Consider the following 15000-nt stretch of genomic DNA (forward strand, 5'->3'; position numbering starts at 1 on the left):
TGCGCAGCTAGATTGCGAGCACACAGGGGCACACACACACACACACACACACACACACACACACACACACACACACACACACACACACACACACACACACAGGCACACACACAGGCAGACACCGCTCGCACGAATTACAAATCACAACACAGGAGTGACTGCGCAATCGCACCTCCAGGGTCGAAGAGGGGGCTGAAGCGTGTGGTGGGCGAATTGGTGCCGCGCAGGTGCTGCTGTTGATGCTGGTGCAATGGTATCGGCAGCGGGAATGACGGCAGCATGGGTGACTGTTGTTGTTGTTGTTGTTGTTGTTGTTGTTGTTGTTGCTGCTGTTGTTGTTGTTGTTGTTGTTGTTGTTGTTGTTGTTGTTGTTGTTGGTACACGGGCATTGTTGGGCGCGCGGTTGTCAGCACATCAACAACAGCAGCAGCTGTTGTTGCTGGGGCGGTTGATGTGACGGCGTTGACAGAAGACAACTGTGCATATTGTGACACCAGCGGCTGTGTTGGCTGCAGCAGCAGCTGTTGTTGGGGTTGTTGAGGTTGTTGCTGCATATGGATCGAAGCGCAACAACAGAAGGATGACAGCATGAGGATGAGAGAGCGTCAAGTAACGCGGCTCATGCATATCACACACAGAGTCCAGGCCACAAACCAAACCGACAAGCCCACCATGCACAACAGGAGACAGGATACACGATACACGAAATATACACATACACACATATACACACATACACACACATGCTTACAAACAAACACACACACATGCTTACAAACACACACACAAACACACACACACACACAAACACACACACACATACACACACACACACACACAAACGCATACGCACACACCATGCCGCGCTGGAAGTAACGGCGAAACTCTGCGAGAGACGCGCGTGTCTCTGGCGTTGGATCGGGGTGCAACGCTTTGTTCAGCGGTCGCCGGCCCTTGCGCTTCTTCCGTTTCGGCGGCTGCTCGTCGCCTCCACCCACGTCTCCCGCCGATGCCACCCCTGGCGCCGTTGTCGTGACAGTTGCGGTGGTTGTTGGGGCTGACCCGCTTGTTGTTGTTGCTGTTGCTGCTGCTGTTGTCGTTGTTGGGACTGCAGTTGTCGTGGAAACACTGTCACCACCAACCATCACAGCTGCACCAGTGCCATACTCACCTCCTCCTCCTCCTGCTGCTGCTGTTCTCGCAGTTGCTGCTGTTCTCGCAGTTGCCGGTGTTGGAGCAGGCTCATTGCTTCGCTCAGCCGCTGTTCGCTTGGCAGCTGCGCCCTGAATGCCGCCTACCCCGGATACCGAAGACCCCACCACATCATGCTGCTGTTGTTGTTGTCTTGCGTGCTGTTGAAGTGCAGCGAGGCCACGGCCACCTGTTTTCTTCGTTGAAGCCTTTGTTGTCTTCGTCGCACCCGACAGCGCCGTCATCACTGCACTTGTTGTTGCTGCTGCCACCCCATGTGGGGACTGCTCTTTGCTCGCTGACCGCCGGCTGCGCAACATCGCCTTCAACCGCTCGTGGGCAGACTCGCTGCTCCTGCGTACACCACCACCGCCGCCACCACCACCACCACCATGTGTGCCATCACCTGCATGGCTTGCAGCACCACCACCATTACTCGCGTCACTCCCGCCTGTTACTGGTATTGTTGATGATGCCTCGCGTTTGCGGGTACTTGCTGCGCCATGCTCACGTGGTGCTTTCTCCGTTGTTGCTGGTGCCGCTGCTGCGGGTGCTCGCGTGTTTCCGGTTTGAGACGACGATGATGACGATGATGCTGCTGCTGCTGCTGTTGGCGGGTTGGATGGTCTGCGGACGACAGTGCGTTTCGCGAGAGCAAATTGGGCATTCATGTATGCCTGTGGCCGCAGCGAAGGCGTGTTCAGGTGAGGCCATGTGTTGGCGTAGAACAAACAGCGTGCGACGGACAGTGTGTATGCCAGGCAACGTGCCGGAGGACAAATGCAAAGTCAGGGCGATCATGTGAGTGAATATGAGCAGAAGCGGTCATACCGGTGTGCCTGGTGTGTGGTACAGCATCACCTCCTGCACAATCATGTCCTTCAGCTCCGCAGCCGTCGTCGCACGATTCTGCACGTGGTGACACAAGTTGAAATGCACGTGTGCGAGTGTTCGTTTCTCGGGTACAGATGGCAGACAGGCAGGGGTTACAGGCAGCCAACAACAACAACACACACACACACAGATACTCACAATCAAAGTCACAAAATCACACAAGCACACAATCATACATGCATGCACAGCTACTCACAATCACACAAATCACACAAATCACACAATCACACACGCGCGCGCGCACCTCGTATTCAAAGTCAAAGGCGGGCACGGACGGCGGTGCCGATGGGATCTGGCTGTGGTATTTGGCGAAGAACGGGTGGTGCAGGGCATCGGATACGGTGCAGCGCTGGGCGGGGTCAAACTGAAGCATCTTGCTCAGCAGATCAAGCACGGTGTCACTGTCGACGGCAGGTGTTTGGGGGCGGGGGCAAGGGAATGGAAGGCACGGGGGTTGCAGGCTGGATGAGGCTTTGTGCATGGCACACGTCACACACGCACAGAATCTAAACGCAACACATGCATGTGTCACACAAAAACACATACACACAAGTACACACAAAAACACATACACACAAGTACACACACACACACATGCACACATACACACGTCATACACATGCACACATACACACATAAACACACACACACACGTCACACACACACACACACACCTGGCGTCTCTGTAGACTTGGCGAAGCGGGACGGGGTCAAGGTGTGGCAGGGTGTCAAGATAGCGCCGTGCAAGCTCACTACCAATGCGCCGTTTCAGCTCAGCAGATGGCGATCCCAGCAGCGTGAGGATGAGCACGAGCTGGTGGATGTAGTCCTGGCCCGGGAACAGGTAGCGCCGGCCAAGCATCTCGCCCAGCACACACGCCGCCGACCACACGTCGATGGCCTGCGTGTACCGGTTGAACGACAGCATCACCTCTGGTGCGCGGTACCAGCGCGTGGCCACATATGCGGTCATGAACCCCGCGTGCTCCTCCGGGGTACTGGCCATTGCGCGGGCCATGCCAAAGTCACAGATCTTCAGGGAGCAGTCGCTGTTGATGAGCAGGTTGCCTGGCTTGATGTCGCGGTGCAGCACGCTGGCAGCGTGGATGTACTGCAGCCCGCTGAGAAGCTGGAACATGAAGTAGCGCACGTGCTCCTCGGAGAGCGGCTGCTTCGAGTGAATGATGCGATGCAGGTTTGTTTCCTGCAGCTCCATGACGACGTAGATGTCGTTGAAGCGGCTCAGGTCCGATGGCGGCTTGGCGATGGTGAGGACGGAGATGATGTTCTTGTGGGAGTGGAAGTGGCGCAGGAACCGCAGCTCGCGCAGCGTGCGCTTTGTCATCTCCGGCAGTTTGAATGCGGATGAGATCTTCTTTATGGCTACGCGGCGCTGGCTCACCGTGTCTGTTGCAGCACACACCACGCCGTACGCGCCATACCCGACAATCTTGTCTGGTCTGAACCGCTTTTCCAACCGAAAGCTGGCGTTTGGAAACGTGTGCGTCTCAAACTCATCTTCGTCGCTTGCAAACTGCTGTGACTGCTGGTGCGGCTGTTGCGGCTGCTGTGATTGTTGTTGTGATTGTTCCTGCTGTTGCTGCTGGTACAGCTGTTGTGGTTGTTGCTGTGAAAAGGGTTCCTGCCCGTTGGACCCGTGCCCATGTGCTGCCGTCGTGGCAGTGGCAGTGGTGGTGGTGCCTTTGCTGTCGCTCATTCTTGCTTGCTTGTAGGTGTTGTCGCTTTCGTTCACCAACCACCGCCCATGAGAGCGCGAGACTGACTTCAGTCCTCGACTGAAATGAAGAAAATAGGTGGAAAATTTCATCAATTCTTCAACAACCCAAACAAACGAAACAACGACGACTGCTCCAATGGCTGACGCTGAGGACGCTGGTGTGTGTGCATGTGTAGTGCTTGGTGGTCGTGCTGCTGTGCTGTGGGGTTGACTGTCATGCCGCTGCCCACGATTGTTTCGTGCCCATGCTGCTGCCGCCACACTCTCTTTGCATGCTGCCAACTCACGGTGGGGTGTTGTGTTGGTTTGATATGCAGAGCTGGACGCGCTTCTCCAGCAACTGGAGAGCTTTGACATGCGTACGTCAAACGTCGTCCGTGTGCGCGTTTTGAAACATGGGCTGTCCGGGGGTGTTGTTGTGTTCGCGTATGTGCATATATGACTGCATATGTGTGTATGTACGCCTGCGTATGTGTGTATGTACGCCTGCGTATGTGCGTATGCACATTCCTGTGTGTATGATGTAACGTGCATTCGTTTGGTGTGCTTGTTCGCACGTGCATTCTTTGTCCCTTGGTCCCATCTTTCTTGACCATGTTCGTTGTGAGGATGTGCATTCGTGCATGCCCACCCACGTTCGCAGCATGTCCTGTTCCCTCCACCCCTCCACATTCATCCTCTCATCATGCTCACCTCCAATGGTTTGATTGGTGTTTTGTTTTGTTGTTGTGTTTGTTTTTTTGTGGCGGGTTGTAGCAGACCTCAGGGTGGCCTTTTAGTGCCCACGACAAGCGTTGTCGCTTTCGTTCACCAACCACCGCCCATGAGAGCGCGAGACTGACTTCAGTCCTCGACTGAAATGAAGAAAATAGGTGGAAAATTTCATCAATTCTTCAACAACCCAAACAAACGAAACAACGACGACTGCTCCAATGGCTGACGCTGAGGACGCTGGTGTGTGTGCATGTGTAGTGCTTGGTGGTCGTGCTGCTGTGCTGTGGGGTTGACTGTCATGCCGCTGCCCACGATTGTTTCGTGCCCATGCTGCTGCCGCCACACTCTCTTTGCATGCTGCCAACTCACGGTGGGGTGTTGTGTTGGTTTGATATGCAGAGCTGGACGCGCTTCTCCAGCAACTGGAGAGCTTTGACATGCGTACGTCAAACGTCGTCCGTGTGCGCGTTTTGAAACATGGGCTGTCCGGGGGTGTTGTTGTGTTCGCGTATGTGCATATATGACTGCATATGTGTGTATGTACGCCTGCGTATGTGTGTATGTACGCCTGCGTATGTGCGTATGCACATTCCTGTGTGTATGATGTAACGTGCATTCGTTTGGTGTGCTTGTTCGCACGTGCATTCTTTGTCCCTTGGTCCCATCTTTCTTGACCATGTTCGTTGTGAGGATGTGCATTCGTGCATGCCCACCCACGTTCGCAGCATGTCCTGTTCCCTCCACCCCTCCACATTCATCCTCTCATCATGCTCACCTCCAATGGTTTGATTGGTGTTTTGTTTTGTTGTTGTGTTTGTTTTTTTGTGGCGGGTTGTAGCTGTGCCAAAGGACGCACAGCAGAGCGAGACCGACAAGGAAGGCGCATACGATAACCTTGTGAGGCGACCGGAAGAATACCAGGTCCCAAAAGTTGCTCCCCCAAAGCGGCCCGAGGACACATCGAACAGCCGCGGCGAATATGATGTGCCCAGGCGTGACCCCAGCAGCGTGTATCTGCGCCGAAAGTCTGCAGCCACCGCAGCCAGCCACACTCAACCGCTGCAGGCAGCCACCAAGAAGCAGGTCAGCACATATGCGGTGCCCGCGCCCGTCGCTGATGCACCAAGTCGCCCCGCCAACAAGAAGGCTGGCAGTGGCGACGACGACCCCACGTACGATGTGGCCTATGCACAGCCGGCCGCGAGCGACGCAGCGCAGTATGAGAAGCCGTATGCCACGCCATACGAGACAATGTACGAGCGGACATACGAGGGCGCTTATGAGCAGCCCGATGTCGACGTGTACGAGGATCCAAACGCAGACAAGACTGAGCCCCAATATGAACGCGCCGACCCCGACTACGAGACTGCTTCCTCCTCCTCATCCTCCCGCCGTCAACTCTGTACGTGTGTGCTTGCGTTCACGCTCACCGTGTATGTGCACATGTGTGCGTGTGTGTTTTGTGTGTGTGTGTGTGTGTGTTTCGTGTATTTGTGCGTGTGTTTCGTGTATTTGTGCGTGTGTTTTGTATGTATGCATGTTGCGTTTACGCTCGTCACACATGAATGTATGTGTGTGTGTGTGTGTGTGTGTGTGTTGACATTGCGTACCATCCTCAACCTTTCTCTTGTGACGCACCCTTACTGTGCTGCAATGCAATTCGGACACCCCAGATGAGCAGGTGCAGCCCCCACTCCACTCTGCCGACCGCGTCAACAACGAAGCCCTGCCAAAGGGGTTTTGTGCACAGTGTCGCCAGCGGATCCAAGGAAGGGTGTGTGAATGTGTGTGTGTGTGTGTGAATGTGTGTGTATGTGTGAATGTGTGTGTGTGTGGTGTGTGAGTATGGAAGGAATGCATGGTGCTGTCTCAAAGGTGCATGGCTATTTTTTTTTTGCAATGATGCGCACATACGCTCTCACACACTCACATCCTCCCCCCCCCCTCTTGCTTCCTCCTTGTCTGCTCCAATCTGTGTCAGGCCATCCAAGCGCTTGGGCTGCAGTTCCACGAGGAGCATTTCCAGTGCATGAAATGCGACAAGAGCCTTGCCAGTGAACCTTTCCACGCCCACCACGGCCTGCCCTTCTGCTCCACGTGTTTTCACGAGGAAACCGCGCCTCGCTGCGCCGGATGTGACAAGCCAATCACCACCGTACGTGTCGTCGTCATGTGTGTGTCTGTGTCTGTGTGTGTCTCTGTGTGTGTGTGTCTGCGTGCTTTTGTCTGCGTGCTTTTGTCTCTCTGAGTGTTTGCTTCTGTGCATGCATGCTTCTGTGCATGCTGGTTTAACGCTTCCAACACGATCACGCTTATGAGTTCTTGTCGCACTTCCCCCACTCACTTGCCGACTGTTGCCACGTGTTGCTCGTTTTTGCTTGCAGGCATGCATCCATGCATTCAGCAAGAACTGGCACGTGGAGTGTCTCAAGTGTGACGCGTGCCACAATCCGCTTGGCACCGAGTATTACAACGTTGGTGAGTGAGTCTATGTCTGTGTGTATGTGAGTATGTGTTGTGTGTGTGTGTGTGTGTGTAAGTGTGTGTGTGTGTACCTGCGTGCACAGTGTGCATGCAACAAAGAATGACGAAATTGGGACAATAATGTGCTCACCCAAGTGCTGCTGCAGAGAACCAAACCATTTGCTCCAAGTGTTATGAGGATCAGGTGAAGTACAAGTGCGCAAAGTGCAAGAAGACCATCACGGATGCCGCCATCTCTGCCCTCGACAGCTACTGGCACGAGGCCTGCTTCACTTGCTGGGTTCGTCGCTCGTGTGTGTATGTGTATGTTGTTGTTGTTGTTGTTGTTGTTGTTGTTGTTGTTGTTGATGATGATGATGATGATGATGATGATGATGATGATGATGATGATGATGTGCGTTGTACGCCTCGGTTTTCAGTTCTCACCTTTGGCCCTCTCACGCCCTTTCTTCTTCGGCACCATTCAAACACACACACACACACACACACACACACATGCACACACTCGTCTCTGCAGGAGTGCAACAAGCCTTTCCCTGAAGGCCGCTACTTTCCGCAGGACAACAAGCCCTACTGCTCGTACCACTACCATGAGATGAAGGGCGTGGTGTGCGCACGGTGCATGCGCCCCATTATCGGCAGCTTCGTGTCTGCCCTTGGCGAAAAGTGGCATCCAGAGCACTTTCAGTGCAGTCTGTGCAACAAGAGCCTGGCCAAGACGCGCTTCCGTGAGCGAAATGACCAGCCCTACTGCGACCCCTGCTACGTCAAGCTCTTTGGCATCTGAGTGTATGCGTGTGTATGCGTGTGTACATGTATGCGGTGTGTACATGTATGCGTGCGTGTACACGCGTGTGTGCACAGCTTGTGTCCTCCTCTTTCGTACTGCTGTGCTGCACTTTCTCTCCTCTCGGCCAAGCCCACCAAGCTCACCCACTTCTCTCCCTAGCTTTTGATTTGAGTTCATCTAATTGAGTGCAAACAACCACACGTGATTGAAAAAAAAAAAAAAAAGCAAGAGTTGTTGAGACCTCTCTGGGCAAACATTAGGCAAGCAGAGCACACCAAACACAGCAATCAATCAGCCAGAAGAAAGAGGCTTGCACACAAACTGTATCTTAAACACGCACCATCTCTCTTACCATGTACACACATCCACAGGTAACAACCAGCCAACAATTAACCATCCAACCCAATCCAATCCAATCCAATCCACGCAGCTCATCAGAGGGAGAAGGGGGCGGCCTGCGTGGGTGCTGCCAGGGCAAAGCCAGACTCTGTCATCTGGGGAGCAATGTCGCCCACATCCTCGTCCTCCTCCGCAAAGTAGCTCTCCACAATGTCGAGGGCAAGCTCGTAGATGGTGTCGTTTTCGTGCTGCTGCAGCATCTCAATGTGGTCCACGCCACCAGCCTCCTCAATCCAGTCTGCACTCGGATTGGACCCGTCGGCCATCTGCGACACGCGCAGCACGTTGCGGAGTGCGTCCAGCGCAATCTCAACCACCTTTACGTCCTGCACCGTGAGCAGGTCAACCAGGGGCTTGATGCACCCCTGGCTGATGAGGTACCGCACGTCCTCGTCGCAGCCGTTGTTGCTGATGTTCGTCACCGCCCAGCACGCCTCCTTGCGCGTGCGGAAGTCGCCGTGGGCAAGGCAGTACAGCAGCGAGGGCACCACGTTGCTCTCGATGAGCGCGTGCACCTGGCTGCGTGTGCCGGCACCAATGTTCGACAGCGCCCAGCACGTCTCCTTGCGGATGTTGGCCTTCTCGTGCTGAATCAGCCGTGAAAAGTGCTGCAGGCAGCCCAGGTCAATGGGTACCTGCGTCTGCTCGTTCGTGCCCGTGACAATGTTGCCCACGCAGCGGATGCAGGGCGTGAGGATGCGTATGGACGAGTGCGTGAGCAGGTTCACGACAATCGGCGCGCCGCCAGCCTCAATCAGCGCAGCAATCTTGTCGTTGTCGCCGTCGCTGAGGTAGCTGAGGCCCCACATGGCGTCCGCCTGCACGTTGACGTCCTCGTGCTGTGCGAGCTGGAGAAAGGTGGGGATGGCCTGCTTGACAATCTCAAAGTTTGGCTCGGGTTTCTTGCCGCGGCACAGGTTTGACAGCACCCACGTCGCCGTGCTCAGCATCTCAGTCTGTTGGATGTTGAAGAAGAAGGAATGAAAGAAACGAAAAGGAGGTGAGGGCAAGGGGGGGGGGTTGGGTTATGTGAGTGGTTGAAGGCGAGGAGATGACGGAGACAGGAAATAAATAACCAGCGCACAAGGCATGCGCCAAGCGTACAAACGTATGCAACAACAATACACAACACAGGAACACACACGGCCCAGCAATGACCAAAAAACAGCAGACAGCAACACAATCATGTTGGCAACAAAAACCCAACAGGACACGGCACTTGTGAGCCCTTACCGATGGGTTGCTGTAGATGGTGGCCATGAGGGGCTCCATGATGCCTGCACCAAGCAGGAGGTCGCGCGGCTCTGGGCCGTCGCCAGCAATGTTACCCAGGCACCAGATGGCCTGCTCGCGCACCTTCTCCGACTCCCTGGAGAGGAGGTTGCCGAGGTAGGGGATGGCGCCCGCAGAGACCACAGCCATGGTGTCGGCAGATGTGCCCGAGGACACGTTGGTGAGGGCCCACAGGGCCTCGTACAGGAGGTCGTCGTGTGGCACGGAGAGAAACTCGACCAGCCGCGACACGGCGCCGCTCTCAATCACAATCTTAGTGGCGGGCTTTGTAAACTTCTCCTTGGACAGGATGCGGCTGCATTGGGGGTGAAAACAGCAGGAATGTTCGCAAGGGTATTGGTGAGCATGTTGCTTTCACATTGGTGTTGTTTGCAAACAGAGAAGAGTCGCAAGGAGATGCAGGACACACACGCGCGCGGGCGCAGACAAACGTTCATACGCAGAGACAGACGAACATACACACATGTTCATACATGCACACACATTCAAACACTCTCTTTCATACACACACTCACTCGTGCACACACAAACATACACACACACACTCACTGACACACACAAGATTACGCACCGGCAGAGCTGTGTGGCCTTGAAGGCCTCGTCAAAGTCGTCGGCCTTGAGAATGACCTTGAGGGCCTCACGGAGGTTTTCCAAGGACAGCTGTGGCTTCTTGTTGGCGTTGTCCACGGGGACGAGGGCCTTGTCGTTGGTGCCGTTGGTAGCGGTGGTTGTGTTCTCGTCGTTGTTCTCCTGGTCGGCCATAACGACGTTGCGACGCTTTTGTGTCTGCTCGAAGCGCTTCTGCTTGCGGAGCTCAAAGGCGTTCTCCCGGCGGCGGTTGCGCACGGTGGAGGTCTTGCCCTTGTTCTTGAAATCCTGAAGGCGATCCATGGTACTGGTTACTGTGGTCACAAGAGAGCTTGCTTGGCGAGGTTGTTTGCTGTGCTTTCTTTGGCTGGGGATAAGCAGCGGAGAGTGGAGTCGAGAAAATGACCACGCTGGTCAACTCACGGCGGGGTTCTCTCAAGGTTGTTTGTGTGTGCGTGTGCGAACTGCAACGTGTGCGTGGCGCGCTGCGCGGAAATAGCAGATGCAAGTGCGCTGCTGTGGGCAGTGAGTGGCGGCGCGCCATGGCACCACAACAAACCATCGTTGCCCACACAAAGGCAGCACAGCAGCGAGGCAAGTGAGGCAAGCTGCTCGAATCATCACCAAAACAAACTTGGCGGCACAACAAACGAGGCCATGGGAGAGAATTCGTGCAAGATGTGCTAGCATTGTGACTGCTGAATATTCGCAATATCTTCAGTGTCCGCTTTTTGCCGCGAAAATTCAAAATAACGAGAGCCCAGAGCGACAACGACGACGGATATCAACTCAACTCTCAACACGACACAAGCAGCGACACCTAGCTCCTAGCCGGTTGGTGTGAGGGAAAGGCAGACAAGGCGAACAAAGCAAGGGCACGCGCGAGCCTGTGACAGTCTCTGTGCGTGTGTGTGTGTGTGTGCGTGTGTGTGTGTGTGCGTGAGAGAGTGCAAGCGCAGCAGAGGCAAGTGACTTCCACTTGCTGCTTTTGTGATCAAGCAGAAAGACGGAGACAGAAGAGGAAAGGAAGGCAAAGGAAAGGAGGAAGGAGAAGTGAAGGAGAAGTGAAGGAGAAGTGAAGGAGAAGTGAAGGAGAAGTGAAGGAGAAGGAAGAAGCCGACATGTCATCTTCGTCGCTGAGATCCGGGTCGTTGTTTGGGCCTGGAAGGCGCCCTCGTGCTGCATCAACCACCACAACACCATTGCGGGTCTTCGATGAGACCCTCACGCCAAAGACGAAACAGATGATCAAGGTATGTGGAGAGGATGGAGGAGGGATGATCGATGTGCACGGTTTGGTTTCAGGTGTGCATTGGGATCTCAACCTGCGCGCATAAGTGCATGCGCGAACGAGGACGCTTGTATGTGTACATGTTCATCCACATGCGCGAACGAGGACACTTGTATGTGTACATGTTCATCCACATGCGCAAACATGCGCACACTGCGACACGGATACGAACACACGCACAACACGCACACGCGCACACATTGCGACATAAACACACACATACACACGCTGCACTCATTCACTCACTGCTCACGCAACACACACACACACAAAACACATGTCACACACATGTCACACGCACACGCGCGTCTATCCAGATGGGCGTCACGCCGTTGCGCGGAGCGAAAAAACACAACGTCAAGCAGGAGCTGCGAACGCTGTCAAACGTGAGCAATACGCCCCTGCAAAACAGGCGAAAGCGCCCAAAGCTGCAACTGCAGTCCACCGCAGCACCAGCATTTGATGCAGTCGAGGCCACACCATCACGCAAGCGCGGCAACTCCACTCGCCAGGTGGACCGGCTCAAGCGGGCACTGCAGGATGCAGAGGCAGAGAACGAGCAGCTCAAGCAGCAAATTGAGACCTTGCGAGGCGCAGCAGCACCACACGCACAGCAACAACAGGCACAGCAGCAGCAGGCACAGCTCACCAACGGCACAGGTGGTGCAAGTGCTGATGATGATGCTGACCATGCCAGCACCGTGTCGACCCCAGCAAGCAAAGCGGTGCCTGTTGCCGCAGGCTCGGCATCCAAGCAGAGTTCTCCCGAGGCACTGGAGATGCTCCACTGCCGTGCCATTGGCATGATCCAGCACTGCCTGTCGCGTGCAGAGCAGCATCTTGAGGAATTGAATGACAGCACCACAACAACGGCAGCATCCACGCCTGCGCAGTCCAACAGCGCTCACGCCACGTCATTCACCACCTCCACAACCAACGGCGCCACCACCTCTGAACCGCGCCTGTTGCAGTCGCGTGTGCAGGAAGCGCTCACTCAGCTGGGCACAGCGGCAGCACCACCATCCGCCCTCCCCGACACAGTCACACCAGGCCCGTACCGCAAGCAGCGGCGTGCTGTCGCACTCCCACCACACATGCGCCACACAGCCGCCATCAACACCGCCGGCAGCAACACCAATGGCAACAGCAGTGTGGAGGGAGGGCAGTCCCCATCAAGCGCCAGCAGCGAACAGGAGCATGCGGGTGCAGTGCAGACGGGGTTTACGCCGCGCGTGACACACGTGCGCCAGATTTTAGCCAGCCTCGTGGCCCCACTTCGCATCTTCTCTCCAGGCAAGGACTCCTCCGAGGAGGCGAGGGTGAGCAATGCCCACACCAGCGATGGCGAACGCGACAGTGCTGCGCCTGCAAGCAAGCTGCAGCCACCGCGCGCGCTGCCCACCATCATCATTGAGGATGTGGATGCAACACCGCGGCGTGGAAAGGTGTTCCAAGCCGAGATGGGCACATCGCCCATGACACCTGTCGCTGCAGCCACCATGTCAAGCACAGCAACAATGACATCCACGCCGGCCAAGAAGCAGATGTCCACCACATCCACGGCAATGTCTCCCGTTGTGAGTGAGGCCATGGGCGCGCAGACCGTGCACGTGTCTGTGCAAGATGCAGAGACCCAGGCGAGTCGGGTGGCAACACCAGCCCGCCCTGTGCTTGCAAGCACGGCCACGTCACCGCTTGCCATCCAACAAGCTGACATGGGCACGATGACGTCGCCCGTGGCGGATGCAGACGGACAAGTGCAAGCCTGCAAGGACCTGCCACGCGAGCAGCTGCTGTCGCAAGTGGAGGTGATGGCCATCTCCAACGAGGTGCTGCGAGACGAGAACAGGCGACTTGGGCAGCAAGGCAGCGAGCTCAGGTCAACCCTGCAAACGGTACAGCAGGAGCTGGGCGCGCTGAAGGAACACCTGCTCACCAGCAAGGAGGAGAGCGACGCGCTTGTTTCGCAGCTACAGCTTCGCATTGGTGAGCTGTCACAGGAGAAGGATGACCTGGAACAGCGATTGGCCTCATTTGCGGACACGGAGGCGGTGATTGAGTCGCTGACAAGCGAGAGAGACACAGCCACAGCAGGGCTGGATGCAGCAACGCAAGAGCTGGAGTCGCTCAAGGCCGAGCTTGCGTCCTTGCAGGAGGCCATGCACACAGAGCAGCGTGAGCACAGCGACACGCAGGCCCAAATGGCACAACAAGTACAGGTGAGCGTGAGCGTGTGTGTGAGAGCGTGTGTGTCTGTGTGTGAGTGAAAAAGTGTGTGAGTATGTGCGTGAGCGTATGTGTGTGTGAGTGTGTGTGTGAGTGTGAGAGAGAGAGAGTGTGTGTGTGTGTGTCTGTGTGGCTGCCGCTGTGGGTCGGTGTCCGGGTGTTTTCCATGCACGTGGTTGGATGTGATTTCGGGGCCTCAGTGCACGCAATTAATCACCCAAATCTCAACCCTTCCCCCCTCTTCCTGGATGCCATGACTTTCACAGGAGTGGGAGTTCAAGTTCACAGAGCTGACAGCTGAGAAGGAAGATTTGATGCAGTCCTTTGAGGCCTTGAAGGCGGAGACAGCCGACACACAGGTAATGAGGGAGTGAGGAAGTGGCACAGCGACCGATAATGTCCCGGTTGAAGATTGCGCTGGTGCTGAACCTGGGGTCGTTGCTTGCACTCTGTGTGTGTGTGTGTGTCTGTGTGTGTCTGTGTGTGTCTGTGTGTGTGTGTGTGTATCTGTGTGTGTGTGTCTGTGTGTGTGTGTCTGTGTGTGTCTGTGTGTGTGATTGCCTGCACTTGAGAGCACACTCACACGTTCGCGCACGATTCTTTCTCTCAACTGTTTTGGTGTTCTTGCCATTCTCTTGACGACTTTGTCGTGTTGTCTCCTTCTCGCTTCAGGCATCCCTTGAAGCGAAGATCGCGCAGCACCAGGCGAGCTACACGCAGCTGCAGGGCGACATGAGCACCATGTACCGCCAGCACAAGGCGGAGGTCACCGCGCTTGAGCACAAACTGCAGTCCAACGCGTACGAGACGCGCCTTGCCGAGCTAGTGGAGGAGAACCAGCTCCTCACCACCCGCGTCAGTGCCATGGCCACGGCGGAGGCAGCGGTCAAGGCGACAGCTGCCAAGAGTGCGGCCGCCGTCACAGCACTCCAGCGCATCACCGCGGTACTTGAGGAGCGGGCACAGCAGCTTGAGGCCGAGTTGAGTGCGGCGCAGCAGGCGCGAGAGAGCGCGCATGCGGAGGTGGAGTTTGCGCGCGCTGAGCTGCAGCGGATGCGGGAGGACCACGCCGTACAGGAAAGGACAGCTGAGGACGCGCGCGAGGCACTGGATGAGATGTCCTTCAAGTGCGACGAACTGCAGGTGGAGCTGGAGGAGGCGACTGCCAACGCCGAGTCTGCACAGCAAGAGCGAGACGCAGCAGTTGCTGAGTTGCAGCAAACGCGTGAGATGCACACGACTGCACAGGATGCCCTCAACCAAGCGACAACACAAGTCGACGCTCTCACAGAGGTACGTGCGTGCGTGTTGCATGGACGTGTGTGTATGTGTGTGTGTGCGTCTCCGTGGGTTGGTGTAGATTTGCGAGCGTGTTTTTTCTTGGGATTATTA

At 55.8% G+C, this 15000-nt stretch overlaps 4 protein-coding genes across 4 annotated transcripts in view; 2 read left to right on the forward strand and 2 right to left on the reverse strand.

Moving 5' to 3' along the window:
- Positions 1–134: 134 nt before the first annotated feature.
- On the reverse strand, positions 135–3880 carry PTSG_08125 (CMGC/MAPK protein kinase; the record flags this gene model as incomplete). The annotated part of the gene is made up of 5 exons (XM_004991089.1): positions 2760–3880; positions 2330–2486; positions 2023–2100; positions 858–1868; positions 135–548 (listed from the first exon to the last, which is right to left on the reverse strand). Exons 1-5 carry the CDS (start codon positions 3800–3802, stop codon positions 135–137), a joined length of 2703 nt encoding a protein of 900 aa, XP_004991146.1. The 5' UTR covers positions 3803–3880.
- Positions 3881–3901: 21 nt separating this feature from the next.
- On the forward strand, positions 3902–8040 carry PTSG_08126 (uncharacterized protein). Its single transcript, XM_004991090.1, has 8 exons — positions 3902–3981; positions 4141–4182; positions 5376–5939; positions 6211–6311; positions 6519–6692; positions 6922–7015; positions 7168–7301; positions 7539–8040. The coding sequence occupies exons 1-8, from the start codon at positions 3960–3962 to the stop codon at positions 7806–7808; spliced, it is 1401 nt and encodes a 466-aa protein (XP_004991147.1). The 5' UTR covers positions 3902–3959; the 3' UTR covers positions 7809–8040.
- Positions 7968–10705, reverse strand: PTSG_08127 (importin subunit alpha). Its single transcript, XM_004991091.1, has 3 exons — positions 10075–10705; positions 9444–9798; positions 7968–9166 (listed from the first exon to the last, which is right to left on the reverse strand). Exons 1-3 carry the CDS (start codon positions 10392–10394, stop codon positions 8246–8248), a joined length of 1596 nt encoding a protein of 531 aa, XP_004991148.1. The 5' UTR covers positions 10395–10705; the 3' UTR covers positions 7968–8245.
- A 460-nt stretch (positions 10706–11165) lies between these two features.
- PTSG_08128 (uncharacterized protein) overlaps positions 11166–15000 on the forward strand; it is a 5368-nt gene continuing 1533 nt past the window's right edge. The window contains exons 1-4 of the mRNA XM_004991092.1: positions 11166–11344; positions 11700–13601; positions 13875–13967; positions 14281–14901. Of these exons, the coding sequence (XP_004991149.1) occupies positions 11213–11344; positions 11700–13601; positions 13875–13967; positions 14281–14901 (2748 nt within the window). The 5' untranslated portion in view covers positions 11166–11212. The remainder of the gene's footprint in view (positions 11345–11699; positions 13602–13874; positions 13968–14280; positions 14902–15000) is intronic.

Source organism: Salpingoeca rosetta (genome assembly GCF_000188695.1).
Source record: "Salpingoeca rosetta unplaced genomic scaffold supercont1.21, whole genome shotgun sequence".
In the NCBI taxonomy this organism is placed as follows: Eukaryota; class Choanoflagellata; order Craspedida; family Salpingoecidae; genus Salpingoeca; species Salpingoeca rosetta.

Excerpts from the sequence above, each read along its gene's own strand:
- PTSG_08126 (XM_004991090.1), top strand. The coding sequence starts at position 3,960 with ATGGCTGACGCTGAGGACGCTG. Across the intron at positions 5,940-6,210 it reads ATCCTCCCGCCGTCAACTCT|ATGAGCAGGTGCAGCCCCCA; the intron begins GTACGTGTGTGC and ends CGGACACCCCAG. Across the intron at positions 7,302-7,538 it reads AGGCCTGCTTCACTTGCTGG|GAGTGCAACAAGCCTTTCCC; the intron begins GTTCGTCGCTCG and ends TCGTCTCTGCAG.
- PTSG_08127 (XM_004991091.1), bottom strand. The coding sequence starts at position 10,394 with ATGGATCGCCTTCAGGATTTCAAGAACAAGGGCAAGACCTCCACCGTG. Across the intron at positions 9,799-10,074 it reads AAGGCCACACAGCTCTGCCG|CCGCATCCTGTCCAAGGAGA; the intron begins GTGCGTAATCTT and ends CCCCCAATGCAG. Across the intron at positions 9,167-9,443 it reads CCATCTACAGCAACCCATCG|ACTGAGATGCTGAGCACGGC; the intron begins GTAAGGGCTCAC and ends AACATCCAACAG.